General features: G+C 40.5%; 1 protein-coding gene across 1 annotated transcript; it reads right to left on the minus strand.

Annotated features, from left to right (window-relative positions):
- Positions 1 to 357: 357 nt before the first annotated feature.
- On the minus strand, positions 358 to 10,913 carry pstpip2 (proline-serine-threonine phosphatase interacting protein 2). Its single transcript, XM_030064642.1, has 14 exons — positions 10,813 to 10,913; positions 9,926 to 10,026; positions 7,988 to 8,062; positions 7,173 to 7,207; positions 6,972 to 7,078; positions 6,802 to 6,864; positions 4,662 to 4,760; positions 4,480 to 4,525; positions 3,974 to 4,053; positions 3,737 to 3,835; positions 3,340 to 3,436; positions 2,319 to 2,403; positions 2,171 to 2,208; positions 358 to 1,910 (listed from the first exon to the last, which is right to left on the minus strand). Exons 1-14 carry the CDS (start codon positions 10,843 to 10,845, stop codon positions 1,855 to 1,857), a joined length of 1,014 nt encoding a protein of 337 aa, XP_029920502.1. The 5' UTR covers positions 10,846 to 10,913; the 3' UTR covers positions 358 to 1,854.
- Positions 10,914 to 15,625: the final 4,712 nt, after the last annotated feature.

The raw sequence follows: 15,625 nt of genomic DNA on the forward strand, positions 1-15,625 counted from the left end.
AACTTAAAGGCAAATAAGCTTATTGGTTCAAAGTGGAATAAATTCTGAAGTTCTGCCTTCTTCACACAGACTGGGGAGACGATTCATATACTTAACATCTCATCTTTTCCCAAAGCAAGCAGTTATATTTTAGGGCTCCAGTATCATTTTTCCCACCTTTCACCCAGCCCTTGGTTTGCATTCATTCCAGTACGATATGAAAATGAACTCTCAGAGACTTCAAACTTCACACCAGTATTCCAGCACCGTAATGAAGTCGTCCGCATTCGTTTTCCTAAAAGCAGCAGCAAATTGGAAAGAAAATAGTCCCTGTAGAAACTTGCTTTCCACAGCCAATTATCAGTTCTGTGGTTTATGAATGGTGACGACAATGTGGGTGTTTTGACCAAAAATTTAAATTTGAAAATTGAGGAATTTCAATTTGGGTCTTTTAGTATCCCTGCTATATCTGCACAGTGATTTATTGCAATGTAAAACATGGGCAAATTGTAGTAAAGCGGCCAAACATTCAAAATCACTGGTGTAGTCCTTTTTATATAAAATGAGAGTACCATCTATAACTACTCTGTACAGCTTGTGTGTGTGTGTGTGTGTGTGTGTGTGTGTCCTTATTTGCAATGTAGAAAAGATGCTGTTATGTAACACACGCTGCATGGCTGACAAATGCAGATTCTGTTTGAGAATAGAGGAAGAGGTGAAGAGAAAACTTTCCAGCACATATGGGCTTGTATTAACGAGAAACTGAGGCACACGTAAGAATTTGTGCCAAACTATGAGATTCAGCCCAAGTACCAAAGCTGTCATCACACCCAGGGATACAGGTGACTGACCCGACCTGACCTGCCACTCCTCTGGTTTACAGCATGTTCTACAAATCAAATGTGTGCTTAACCATGCATAAATAAAAGGAAGTAAAAGTGCCATTATTGCAATAACAACGGTCCTCTGTGTGTTTGAACAGAGCTGTATATGGAAATGCACGTAAAATACTTCTAATTACTGTAATGTCAATCTTGGGTGTTGGTAAGCTAAATTTGTGCACATTATTATTGAAATGTTCTGGTTAGCATTTCAACCTTGCTCAGCAGGAGAATGAAGGAAAGTGATTTTGAGTTAAGTGGAAATTCTTTGCATGTGTTTTGTTTGTATTTTTTCTTTGTATTTTAGGATTTATTTTTGCCACGATGTGGTTTCCTTAATCCACACGACTACACTGTGACTAAATGAAGTCGTTTGAGTGAGCCGTAACAGTAGCTTCCAGTCATGAGACCAGTGTCAGTCACTTGACCGCTACATGCTGCGCTCACAATAACCAAGAGGAAATGAAAACAGACAAACAGATGACACATTACATCCTTAATCCATAAACTGTGGAAAATCACAGGCTGAATTTTGTAACGTGTACACAAAAATAAATAGATATTTGTGTATAAAGTAAGGTGCGGCTTTGCTGAATAAATATTCTTGTACAGCATGCATCAACGTATAAATCAGGAAATGACTTAGCTTCTCCATGTGTGTGCACTTCATTAGGCCTGCTCTACAGACTGTGGCCATGATCTCTGAAATGTATTATTATGTGGAAGTCACTATTTTTGTGATTACTACTTTGTTTTGTGTTGATTCACTGTGTGATCTGCATCACTGTAAGAAATATCTTACCATCAAACGTTTACTGTACTGTTTAGAACACAGTTATGTCTTCAGTGTTACCCTACCATTAAAATAGGTAGGTACTTATTTACACAGTTAGGACAGACAGTGAAGAATTAGTCATCTGGTACACTTAATGCGTGTAAACTTCATGCTAAATTACAGCACTGCACATCATATGACTTCTCCGGCAGGTCTGTGTTAGTAGCGGATAACGCTGTACCCCTGATCTTGCACTGTTGAGTAGATTGTATCATCTGCGGGCGAAGCAAATGGAAAAGCAGAAACACATAAATGATTAGAATCTCAATTATGCAGTGTGCAGTGACCACTTCGCTGACGACACTGCCACAGGCTCCAACCCCACTGGCCTACTTCCTGTTGTTTTTCTAATAATGGCACGACATAAAGTGACTTAATTATGGATTAAAAAAAAAACAAAAAAAAAACAGTGCATCTTCATTTCATGCAGCTTATCATAAACTTTAGATGTTGTAATTGCAATAACATGACGTACCTCTGCTGTCATTGGCTGGAGTAGGTAATGGTCCCCTCCTGCAAGATCACAAAACAAGGTAAACCATGGGACTGCAACTCCAAAAGATTATTATAAGAACAGCTGCAGAGAGAGATGGATGGATCCTCGTGTCCCTTTCTCTCCTTACCTGCCGAATGGAGGGAGCTGTCTCGGGGGCGGGGCTAAACCTGGAGTTTTCTGGCCACTGTAGAAGTTTTCATACACAACTAGGGCTGTCGGAGCAGAGTGAGCCAAACGGTGATATTAGACACAACGTTGTTTACTGGCAACTGAGAAGGTTTTGTCGCAAGCCAGTCACCAGAATAAAATGTTGCCATTTCACGTTTTACTGTCACATTTTTACATTTTTTTCATTTGAAAAAAACAGAGTCAACATTTCGGACAATTGCATGAAACTACATCAACATTTCTGAACCAAGACTTTTAGCCATTGTGATGGAGCCTGTGTCAGCGTCATGTGACTGTTAACATTCACACATGCATGAATACTACCTAATGCTTGTCAGCTACTTTAGCTATGCACTTTTATTTGCCTGGTTAGCTGTTAGCCACCAAAACCACTAGGAAAAGGTCATGTTTACATAAATTTCCATCGTCATGGTCAAGGTTAAGAAAAGGTCTTGGTTGAGGTTAGGAAAATGTTTGCTGTCTTGGTTAAGGTTACACAAATGTTCCTGGTGATGGGTAAGGTGAGGAACAGGTCATGGTTAAGGTTAGGAAAATCTTTGTCATTATGGTTAAGGTTAGTACAAGGTCATGTTAATGTTACAAAAATGTTTGTAGTCATGGTTAAGGGTAGGAAAAGGTCATGTTAAGGTGAGCTAATGTTCACTAATTACAGCTAGTGAATGAAAACAAACATGACATGAGACTTGACCCCTGGTCTGAAGAAGCAAACTCATCCATCTGCCACTCTGCCTACCTCATAAAACAGTGATTTTGCTTATTTTATTCTACATCATGAAACTTCATCATGAAAAAGTGACATTTCATTTCAGCAACATAACATACCGATTTTCCCTGGTGGCTGTTTTTTATATAGCGGTTGGGCTTGTGTGTGTGTGTGTGTGTGTGTGTGTTGTGCTGTGTGCCACTACACAGCATTTGGTAAGCTGTAATATCACCTGTGACTCAGTCTGCATTCATACCTGGTGGTTTGTCGCCAGTCTGTCTGAGGTTTACAAAGTGTTCAATGTCTTCCTGGATGTCACACTGCTCCAGCGACTTCCTCACTTCCTCATACAGCTACACACACGCAGTCACACCCAACACACACACACACACACACACACACACACACACACACACACGCACACACACACACACACACACACACACACACACACACACACACAAAGACAGTACACAATGTCAAAATTTACAAAGAGTCATCTGTGTGGATACTGTGAGGTTTCTGTGGTGGCAAGTTTAACATTTAAAGTTAAAGTTAGAATCTGAAAGTATGATGCTACACAGTTGTTTGTTTGTTGGTTTTTTTGGTATTTTGCAAATGACTTAGAAATTCCCGTAACTGTGTGGGCATACCTCATCACTGGTAACACACTGCTGGGAGAGCTGGTTGAGGTGAGTCCAAACTGTGTTCCTCAAAATGCTGATCCGCTCCATGGCCTGTTTTTCAAACATCTGCAGGTAAAGCATGGAGAAACGTTCAACTCTGCATGTGTTATGCATTATGCATGTTACGTTCAAATGATTGCGCTCTCGTGGAAATCCCAGGTTTAAGCTTCATTTTTGCAAACTGTCTCGAGGCTTGAGTCTTACCTCACAGGCCTTGGCATGTTCCTTCATCCAGTCCTCACTAATTTTTGCCAGTGTGGTCACATTCTGCAGGTATATCCTGTCTGCCAGACAAACACACATCCAGCAACAGCATGAATACACAACCATCTGAATACGTAAATACGACAGATGCGGCAGATGCCTTTTTCACAATTGCACTGGCCAATCAGTAATGTTAATGTTGGTATATATATATATATATATATATATAAAAAATACTGAAAGAAATGACAAGCTATTGTGCTTACAGTTCATTTATCTTTAAGCTGACCTTCATTGACCCTCATTAAAGTCCAAGTGAATTCCAGCGTTGATCACATGATTGACATTTCAACAATATTTCCGATCAAATCGTGGCAATGAACACGTAATCAGGGTGAGTTTAGTGGTGTGTGTCAGAATCTGAGCTGTCCCCTCACACTCACAGTGTATTGCCAGCCAGCATGTGATCTGCTAAAGATTTACAAAGTTAATAATAAGGAACTTACCAGCTTCTTCTGCATTCTGTTTAGCTTGCTGCGCTTTGGAGTGGAGCTGAAAGACGGCAGGGAGAGGACACTGAGTGTATCTTAAACAGTGAAATATTCATTGCGCCATCTTAAAGCTGCACAATTAATATTCAGCATCTCCAGCCTCAGTGGCAGCTCATTTCACTCGTTTGCTGCCGTACCTTCTCTATGTGCTTGGTGTTGTTGGTGTTGGTGTTTCGGTTCACATTTTGATCGGCTTCTTCTTTATCTCGACACTTCTGTTCGTAGGTCTTCTTTGACTGGGGGCATCAGCAGGGTAATATTTAGCATTGGCGTCAGAGTACATAAAAGCATTAAAAGTTTGTCTATCAAATTTTTTTTTTACACAAAATAAGTGTAGTGAAATAGGTGGGAAAGGAGGGTGGCACTAACAGAACATTTGACACACTCAGCCTAAACAAAGCCCAATCTCTTGTGAAGATCTGCCCATATTGAGGTTGGCTGAGCAGAAGGCCATATTCATAAAAAAACTACTTTGCATACCCACATGCAAACAAACAAGACAAAGCCAGAACTGCCTCTAAATTTACACTGGCTGTTTAATCTTGTGTGGGAGGTTAATCTGAACATGATCACAGCTGCAACACAAATATCAAAGTGTCATGGAAGAATACATTGCCCCCAAGAATTGTTTGGAGTTTTATCATCTAATATGTGTTTGCCACGCTCTCCACACTCCACACCCTCCCTCAGTCCACCTGTTACTTTTCCACCTTTGTCCTTCCTCTCTTGCTCTACTCACTCTCCACTCTATATTGAAACTAGAGCATGTACATAATCCATAATCAGCATGTTCTTATTCTGCATATGAATAATCCATTAGAAGTAGTTCCTCTTTTGGCGAGGGTTTTTATGATGGCTAAAGATGCCTTTTGGTTCACTTCCCAGAGTGGTCAAGAGAACTTCTCTTTCCGAAGAGGAAGGACCAAAATGGAATAAGAACGGCGATGTCACTGTTGTCACACAACATCTGAAATTAGTCTTACAGTAAATGAAAGATGAAATATAACACTTTTGCGTCGCACAGTGTGACATTGTTGAAATACTTCTGGTTTCCATTCTGTCCTCTGTGTTTCATTCTGTCATTCGAGAGGCCAAGCCACCTAATTAAAACCATCTTTGTTTTGGATGTTTATTCATAGGCTAGAGAATATATTTTAGTTATGATATGACAGTTTAACCATTTCTCCTAAGTGATGCATGTGACTGATGCAACTGTCCCTCAGGAACAGTGGTAGAGTGGCCACGTAGTAACTTAAATCTCAGGTTAAGCCTGTATCAAATACCTTCAGATAACACTGAAAGGTCTGTTTTAGTAAATCAATGGCATGCTGTGCAAAGTGCAGTAAATGGGGCATGGTGCAGGCGCACTTTGGCAGTTTTTTTGTGATTTGGTGGCCATGCATTTGGAAACCGCTGGGTTAGAGGGAATACATTATCTGTGGGTGTGGCGGGCCTGGCTCAGTCATAGCCAATCAAATCACCTCTTTTCCTATCAGGCCACATGCAAATATATGGCACCTTAAATAAGTCTGGAACCCATTAGTATTGAACCCGAGATAAAGAAAATTGCTAAGGAGAGTAGAAATCAGAAGCAGAGGTCATCTGTGCTCTCAAAAAAACAGTTTGGCTTATCTATTAATTGCCTCAGTGTGTCCATGTTTTATCTTCGCTAGATGCACTGCAACTTATTTCAGAGCAGGGAACAAAACAGTATTGCACAAACTGGATGCAAGGCGAGCTGTTTCCTGTTATCTCAAGTTTCCACTAACTGGAAACCAGGTGCTAGGTCTATGCATGTAATGCTTGGTAGAATGACGTTAAACTTAAATCAGCTATCAAAGGCAGATGATGCTAAAATAGCTTGAGAGGAGATCACACATTTGGTTAACACGTTTTTCTGTTCTTATGAACCAATGCCCAATTTAGCGAACAGTTTGCACCAAAAGCCACAAAAGTGCATAGAGCATGCCTCTACTTAGCACCATGCACTTTTGACTTGGTCTGAGCAGGCAGCTAAGGTCAGTGAAAATCCTAGTAATCTCTATACCAAACCTGCACTGCACTGTTTGATCACAACTGAAACACTCCCTCCTGCGCCTGCTCTCTCACTTCGGTACAGTCAAGTTCAAGATGAGTCATCAAAAATCCAACGGGTGCAGGTGACACCTAAGAAAAATGCCACTTCATCGGTACAAAGCCATGCCATTCACCACAGGCAATCACAAAAGCAGAGCCCGAATGCTGTGAAAAGCACAGAGGCCTTGTCCTCCTACTTACATCCATGGTTTTCTTGAACTGCGACGCCTTCTGTTTATGGATAACATCCATCTGTTGTTCGATCTGTAATGACAGGGTTGCGTCTTGTACGGTAACCAAACTTGATGTGTTGTACTGGCAAAAACACCATGATCACCACAGTCCATGACAGTGCTGGTAAATCCACCCACCTTTTTCCTGGCCTCTTTTTGTTTTTCTCTGAAATCCTCCAGCTTCTTGGCCTCCTCCCTCATGGTCTGTGCCAGTTGTAGGTGCGACAGACTCACATGTTCAGTCTCTACAAGTGCAGAAACATCGTGACCGTCAACAACATGGACTGGCACTATGAATAATGGCAGCATGCTGAATAGGTAGTTGACTCAAAGACTTACGGAGTTTGAACATGTCCAGGGATCTCTTCAGTGTGCTTGGAAAACAATATCAAACAATATATTATAGGGGGAAATTGACTTCATACAACTTTGTGTGCTAACTTGCACACATACATACCACTGATTCCAATGCTTAATCACAGAAAATAAGCACACACTCCTTTGTAAACACTCAACAAAATGATTGCACACTGCAGCGCGGATGTATCAGTAGGCTCTTGAACACAGATTAGAGAGATAATGCTCTCTCCATCACCCAGCTCCCCTCCCCCTCCCTTCCTTCCTTTTCCCATCACTTCCAAATATAAACAGCTAGCTCTAAACCACAAGCCCATGTTGATCATGTGTCCACTGACAGAATGAGACAGAGACATGCAAATACACTTCAGATGATACAGGAGGACAAACATAAACCGTATTGTCTGTGCAACTGAAGTGAGCATTATTATGCCAATGCAAAGCGCACAATAATACATTCACGGTTGAGTTTTGTCCATGTAACAAAATGAAACACCAGCTGAAGTTTTGCATTTGCGTGTTTATATTCTCAAATGTATACAGAGTAGAACATCTCACTATCTACCTTGCACTGAGTACAGAATTAATGGTGACCCGATGTGCTTTGATCTCTTTCTGCATAATCCTGAATCCCATATAACATGAAACAAAAGGTTTTTCATTTCTTTTAATTTCTTTTCATTTCTTTCATTTCTTGGTCATTTCTTTTCATTTCTTGGTCATTTCATCATATTTTCTGCTGCACAATGTAAGTAGAGCTGGTTAAACGGAGCCGCTTGAGCCGTGAGGTTGCTTACTTCATTTCATTGTGACCGCACACCTTCTTGGACAAACCAAGGAGATCTTTGGCGTACTTCTCTTCGATTGCTGCCCTGCAAGAAAGAGACATACACACACACGCTGGAAAATCCTGATCAGAAGTAAGCCATCGGCATCTCGAATAGTGCATGAGACGACAGGCAAGCCCTTTTGCATGTGAATTTTGCCTAATTTGCATGGTGGAACCGCACTGGCATCAGTAGGAAATACTTCTATGCTGGTTTGCATACACACACAACAGAGCTCTCAGAGGACGGCTGCTAATCTAGAAACACTGAGCACGACGCTGCATCAAGGTACAGGAAGACAAATCAGGATGTCACTGTCACAGCATTTGGCCATCAGAGCCTGTATTCCCTCACATTGTATTGGGTCTTTTATAATCAGGAAGTCCACAGGGCTCTGATAAGTACTCAAATGACAACTGATGGCGATAACAATGGCGACTGGAGGTTTGGATAAACAGGTAGGTAGAAATAACCTGTCCAAACATGCACGGTCTGTACAAACTGCAAACTCAATATATCTGATGGCATAAACAGTTATTTACAATGCATGAATGCCTCGGCACTTTCTGTTCATATACATGGCTCTCTGTCAACCTGTCAACCTGTTCTCTAAATCTGAATATGACAAATTTTTTCCACATTGTATATTATATGCTTCACTCTTTCCCTTCACTTTCCCATATTCTTTTTCATTTGAACATTTTGCATACATACTGAATATCTCAATGTTTTTGTAAACTAACTGCTTATTTCCTATGGCATATATGTCATTTTCAGCATATTTCCATAATGTAAAGATATGTCATTTTTTCATTACTTTTGTATTACCTTAAATTTGACTGCTGTTGTTTTGCACACCCCAATAATGTTGTAACTTGTACTTTTCCATACTGTAAGTCTTTTTAACAGCTGAACTGTCAGTCATGTTGTTTAATATCCACTATTTATTATATTTGTGCTCATATTCATATTCTGTTATTTTCAGAAATAAGTTCCTCATACCTGTACCTGTAGTGTATACCTGTACCTATACCTGTAGTGCAATCCAAATAACTGATTAATGACTGTGTGTGTCTGCCCTGCTTGTGTGTGTGAGAGAGAGAGATGGTGAGGCAGATTAATGATTATATGAGGAAGGAGGAATTGGAAATTCAAATATCATACTCCAGAGGTAATTGCACCATAATCTGTCATAACAAGCATTTGGAGATGACGGCTCAGACTTTGGTCAAAAGCAATCTTTCTGTTCCTGCTCCGGTGTCTTTACAAGTTCTCAGGCGGTGTACCATGGCACAGTGTTGTGCTGGATTAAACTCTGCTCTGCCAGTATTTAAGTGTCGCTACAACCTAAGATATCGTTCACTTTGTATAGTTCTATTTAACTTTATAAGCATTTGTAAGCATGAGTAAAAATTCTTTTGAAATTTTTGGAATTTTGAGTGGTGGTTCTTTGTTTTTCAGCCTAAACTTGCTATTAATAGCAGACTACAGTCAGATATTTCCATCAGTGGTAAAGTTTTGCTCACAAACTGTTGCCATATTGATGATGCTGATATAGCATTTCTCAGAGATGCTATTTTTATGCTTGTGGTTTGCAGCAGCTTTGTCCCTACTGGACAACTTTAGCAAACAGCCACATTTTGGAGCAAATACAATGTGCATTAAATGTTTTCTGTAAACTTTGATTGAGACCTTTAATTTTGTCACACCAGCATATATCATCAGTTTATACTGCGCTATAGATGCATGACAAAACAGATGTAGTGCAGTCGAGTTGTAGAGCTGATCTCTAGCTGAAGAACTTCACTAAAGACAAGATATTCATATATGATTACACCGATTGTTCTTTCTTGTGTGACCCCTTGCCTACAGATAATGTCGCTCCCTGGGTTTTAAGAGCCTCAGTACCTAGCTTTCATGAAGTCCTCCACCTCCTTGCATGTCCTCCTGCCATCCCCGAGGAACTGGATAATGGCATCATATCCTGCTGTGCTGGTCAGGTCAGAGTTCTGCACAGAAGATGGAGATACATTTTTTTTTTTTTTTTAAATTACAGTGTTCTTAGTATTATAAATATAAGATTATGTGTTTAGGTTGTGTATCTAGTTTATACATGAGTTAGAAGTTGGTTTACAGCATATTGGTGTTACATTTCACAAGTTAATACACAATATGTTACACTATTAGATAAAGCTTAAGGGTTTTGGAGAGCAGGTGCCACTTAGTCAGCGTAACACCAAGTGGTTTCTCTGAGGTCTTCACCATTTTTAAGAGAAGTAGCTGAACTGCCCAGAGGAAGGATCTATCTAAATGTGTCAATTTCATACATGTGAGTTTCCCAGACACCTGCACACAGACATAAAGATCTGTGCTCAATTAACAGTGAGCCAACGCAGGTAGCATCTTTGAGAGGGAATGGAAATTGATGTTTTGAGAGCTGCAATTCCCCATAATTTGGGTCTGCTGACAGTGACAGTCTATAATCATCCAAAACTAAACTGGTTTCTACTATTACACCAGGTTAATGTGGCATAGGAATTACTATTTTAAGCAGTTGTTTTCTTAATTTACATATTACATACTACATACTAGAATGAACCAAATTTAGATTTTTTTTTTTTAAGTCAAGCATCAAGAGAAGAGGAACAGAGATCACAGGAGAAAAAAAGTTTAAAGAATTTTGTAAAAAAGAAAAATACAAACTGCTCTGTAAATTTTGTCAAAAATCATCATGTTGTGACACTACAATGGCAATAATAAAACAACAACAACATAATAATAATGATATGGCTTACCCAAAAGTAGTCCTTGAAATGAAGGTTTTTCATAACTGAAAAAAGGGAACAGCAGGAGCACAGATATTTCCGCAGTGTTGCTGAGCACTGAGTGCGACAGTGCGGGCAGGGAACTGATGAACTGTGTGCTGTGTGTGTGTGTGTGTGTGTGTGTGTGTGTGAGAGAGAGAGAGAGAGAGAGGGAGAGAGAGAGAGAGAGAGAGAGAGAGAGAGAGAGAGAGAGAGAGAGGAGGTCTCTTTTTTTCCTAGATTGCAGTGATGATCGACACTTGGGCAAACTGCCGTCACTCAAGTGCAGTTTCAAGGAAATAGGCCACTATTTACGAACTGACGCCTTGACCTCAAGTCATCAAGTCACACCCTCCGTGAAACCACAGTGTGTGTGTGTGTGTGTGTGTGTGTGTGTGTGTGTGTGTGTGTGTGTGTGTGTGTGTGTGTGTGTGTGTGGCTACCAGGTGTGCACCATGTGCCAACCTGCCCTGTAATTTCTAAGAAGTCATTGCCTCTGGTACACAGGCAGCAGGTCAAAGCAGGAATGATAATGATAAATAACCAATCTATTTACTGTTTCTGATTTTTGTAATGATACTCATAACACACACTAACCTGTTCTATGGCGGCTTCTCCACCACTATAAAAAGCACATTCATCATAGGCAGTGTGAAACGGTGAGGAATGGAGAAATAAGTAGCCTATAATAACAGGTGTACGCCATACCCAGTCCTCATATTTCCTCTTATTGCCTGTGCCGCCCTCTAGTGGTAACTAAAAGTATAACCAGTGAAATGAAGGCCAGCGTTATGATGATCTTGCTTTACAGGTTTTCCTGCTGATAAGAAAAAAAACTGGTCTGTCATATATTTGGAGCTGACCTGTTCTAAAATGCCTCCTGGGCTTGAGCCCTTTCCTCAACGGGTCCAAACTAAGCTCTAATGAACATCCTCTACTTTTATATATCCTGTGTATTCAGATCAGTGAATATAATGAGGTATAGAGAGAAGGCAGGGGGAGCTACTCTTGAAGTGTTGATATGCAGCTCACAGCTTCCTGTTCCTACAGTATAGGATCCTTATGGTACCATCAGTTTCACAGATCTGTGTCTGCAGTAGTTTCCACTGTGCAGAGACTGAAAGATACCAGAGGGCCACAAAAACAAACACTAACTTCATTTTTCGTGTGATAATCAGTGCATTGTAGATACTGGACATATTCAGTAACCTACGATTTATGTAATTATTAAATTCATGGTAGATTTCTCCGAATAGGGAGATTGTAATGCAAGAAATGGCAGTTTGAAGATCAGACTTAAAGATAAGCAGATACGGTCAGGCAGCATAGTGGTGATCCTGCAACATGCAATTCCTCCTCAGGCAACACACTCCAGCACTGAATCTCACCGGCAGGGGTGGACTGGCCATCGGGCACACCGGGCATTTGCCCGGTGGGCCGATGTGCTAAGTGGGCCGTCAGTCCCCCGACACTTTTTTTTTTTTTTTTTTTTTTTTTTTTTTTTAAATTATTATTGAAATAGCTGACCGTAAGATCAGTAGATCAGCGGCCCGATTGACACTGGGCTGGCCCAATCATATTGCTAAACAACCCGTTTTGCTTAGTTTGGTCCCGCCTGCATAATGATTTCGGCAAATAAAGTCATTGCAAGAGTTTGTTTACTCAGCACCGGGCCGGCCCCTGAGACACGCTGCTCTGCGGCCCATTGGTTATTTCTCTTCACTGACACGGGGCTGGCCCAATCATATCACGAGCCTGTGGGTCGGTGAGCCGATGTGCAGTGCAACGCGGGTCGAACGTTATCTCATAGGATCTACTGAGATGGAGAGGAAACGTAAAAGTGGCGCAGAGAAACTGCGAGAAAAAAAGCGGCTGTCAATTTTCAAACCGATCGGACTTTTTCGCTTTTTCGTAATTTATCAACATGAATGAAGAACAAGCCCAAACAATGCCGAGGGAACACAATTCCCGATGGTAGAGCGGATAGTGCCCCCGTCTGCCATGCAGGAGATCTTCGGTTCAATTCCCCACCCGGACAAAAGTGGGATTTTACTTTATTAGCCTACCTCACTTTGTTGTTAACCATGACAGTGAAGTGATTCCAGTGATTCTGTCACTGGCTAGATGACACACACAGTGGCATTTAGGGTTTCTGTAATTTTCATTTCTGTACTCTTTTTGTGAATTTGTAACCCAGGTGCTAAATTATTATTATTGTTATTATTATTATCATTATTATTATTATTATTATTGTTATTATTATTTTGCCTTGTTTTTTTTTTTTTTTTTTTTTTTTTTTTTTTTTTGCCTTTTTTAATGCCTTGTTCTAACTTTATGGGGAGATATATATACCAATCGAAACAGATTCAGATTTAAAGGATTTGTGTGGTATACTTTGTTTGTCGCCATGACCTTCCTATGTGCAGTTTGGGCTCATTCTCCATTCATGTTGATAGGCACCTGCACTTACTGATCTGAAATAGATGCCCAAAAGGTGTTGGCCAGTTGTGGCCTGTTCAATAGAATAAAAAAGTTCAATTCCTATTCATCTATTGTATTTTATTGTTCCACTATAGTACTATAGTCCAGTATGATTGGGGCAGCCAAGTAATTTGACATATTTGAACAATTTTTTAAAAAGTAACGTAATAGTTACTTTTCCTGGTAATTAATTACTTTTTAGTAGAAGTAACTAGTAACTATAATTAATTACTTTTTCAAAGTAAAGTGCCCAACACTACTGATGACAGCTAACTAATTGCATGGCATTATGGTTTTAAAGAGTTGCACAGTTGGTAAACACATTTAAGAGAGCAAAAAGACAGGAAAGGTGTGCGTTATCGAATGTGGTGGGCCGGTCTGGTCCAAAATGCCCGGGCCGATTTTTTGTCCCAGTCCGCCCCTGCTCACCGGTGAACAAGTACCTCTGTGTAGCTGTCCCTCTGCGTCTGTCTCTGCAGAAAAAAAAGGCTGTTGTCGAGCTTTGAAATTTAAGCTACTGTTACTTATAGGTTTACAGTCACTAAGGCCTATGGATCAGTGGCTATATACAAGTACACAGGTGAATATGTCAGTATCACATGTAAAAGAAACACGCTCAGTTCAACTGCACATGCTTCAGAATAGACCAAATTGTGTGTGTGTTAAAAATGTATTTAATTGAGCCATATAAAAACATATAATGTAGTATGGTTATTAGTTGCACGTACTAGGCTACATGGCATTTTGCAGTCAGCTGGAGAATTACTGGGTCACTGATGCTTTGGGGCTGTTTTGCCACCGGTGGTGCAGAGGCTGCCACCCATCACCACTGCCACGTGTGCACACATACAGTATGTATACATACACAAACGCACACTGAAGCCTGTTCCAGTCACAGGGGGTCTACGAGTTCATTCCTTCATTCAAAAAATATTTTCAGAAAATTCTTACATAAGATATTTTGATCATCTGTGCAGAAAAATGTCAACACTTTGTTGACATACAAAATATCACATGACAAGACATTGAATAACAGTGATAAGAGATTCATAACAGAAGCATGTTTGGTTAATCTAAATTGAAAAACACCCTGTGCTCTTCACACTACCATTAGGATGCAGTAATAAAACACATAGTTAAACTGCAAAGGAGATAAGTTTTACAACACTGCTATCAGCAGCAAGGCCCACTTAACTCTGTGACCATGTGGGATCATGCAACTGCAGCTGAACTCGGCGGCATGTGATCAGACTGAATTTCTTAATATCAGGGGGTTTTCTCTTGGTCCAATAAAGCACCTTGGAATCCTTTCTTCTTATCTTTCCATCATGGTTACCTCTATAATAATACTGTGATACTTTATTGTTCTCAAGGAGGAGGATGATTTCCCTTTCCAGCCTCCACTGGGACAGCTTCAGCTCCAGAAGGGCACCACAGGTAGGGTTTCACTGTCTTGCTCAAAAGCACTTCAGCAAGACGGATGCTTGCCAATATAAAGGCTCGTATCTGGGTCCCCCACATGAAGGAGAGGCTACCTAAACACTACACCATCCTCCCACCCACATCACATGTAAGAGCGTAGACAAAACTACAGAAAACCAAGTGTTATAGAAATGAAAAATATAATAACATAAATGCATTCAAACAAAATGACAGAGAATGAACTGATAGTGCTAGAAAATCAGATAGGTATTTGGCCAGCAGCGCTGATATCACCTGACTGCAGACAGCCACAATATTCATATGAACTGTACTTCCCTGTTAGGAAGGGATTTACCACTGCAGGGCAAGCCTCAACATGTTGATGGTGCCTGTGCTACTTAAGGGAACTGGGCAAAATATCATGCCTCATCCTACTCTGATGGGATGCATCTAGGAGTTGGACTGAAAATTCACACACTCTTCATTTTGGACACTGCATCACAAACCATCTGGTCATTTACTCATTTGATGGAGTGTTGCTTATACCAATGGGTTCTGTGTTGTTGAATCCCCTCGGTGAAAACTATTTGGAAGGACATAAGTGTTATGACAGCGTTGTCTAATCTGGAAAGCAGACAGTGTTCAAATAGCTTATCAAGCCAGTTAGGACAAAAAACAGGGACTGATGCTCCTGCCCACAGTTGTTGTGCATTCCTCAAGATATTAGGCCTTATACTGAGAGAACCAATAAATCTTTATGGCGCTATTATGTAAGTGTGTGAGTTCTTCTCAGTGTAAAATTCAGCCTCTATCTACTGAACATATCCTGATCAAACCTTGCTCCACTGACACTGCAGCATCACTGATACAGCGTTGGACTTGAGGGTTTGCATAGTGTTTC

Source organism: Myripristis murdjan, chromosome 12 (genome assembly GCF_902150065.1).
Source record: "Myripristis murdjan chromosome 12, fMyrMur1.1, whole genome shotgun sequence".
Taxonomy (NCBI): domain Eukaryota; kingdom Metazoa; phylum Chordata; class Actinopteri; order Holocentriformes; family Holocentridae; genus Myripristis; species Myripristis murdjan.

Bases quoted from the DNA above. Each gene is read 5' to 3' on its own strand.
- pstpip2 (XM_030064642.1), bottom strand. From the start codon at position 10,845: ATGAAAAACCTTCATTTCAAGGACTACTTTTGG. The intron at 6,865-6,971 runs GTGGGTGGATTT...CTGTCATTACAG, and splicing joins AAAAAGAGGCCAGGAAAAAG to ATCGAACAACAGATGGATGT. The intron at 1,911-2,170 runs GTACGTCATGTT...CTTCGCCCGCAG, and splicing joins TCCAGCCAATGACAGCAGAG to ATGATACAATCTACTCAACA.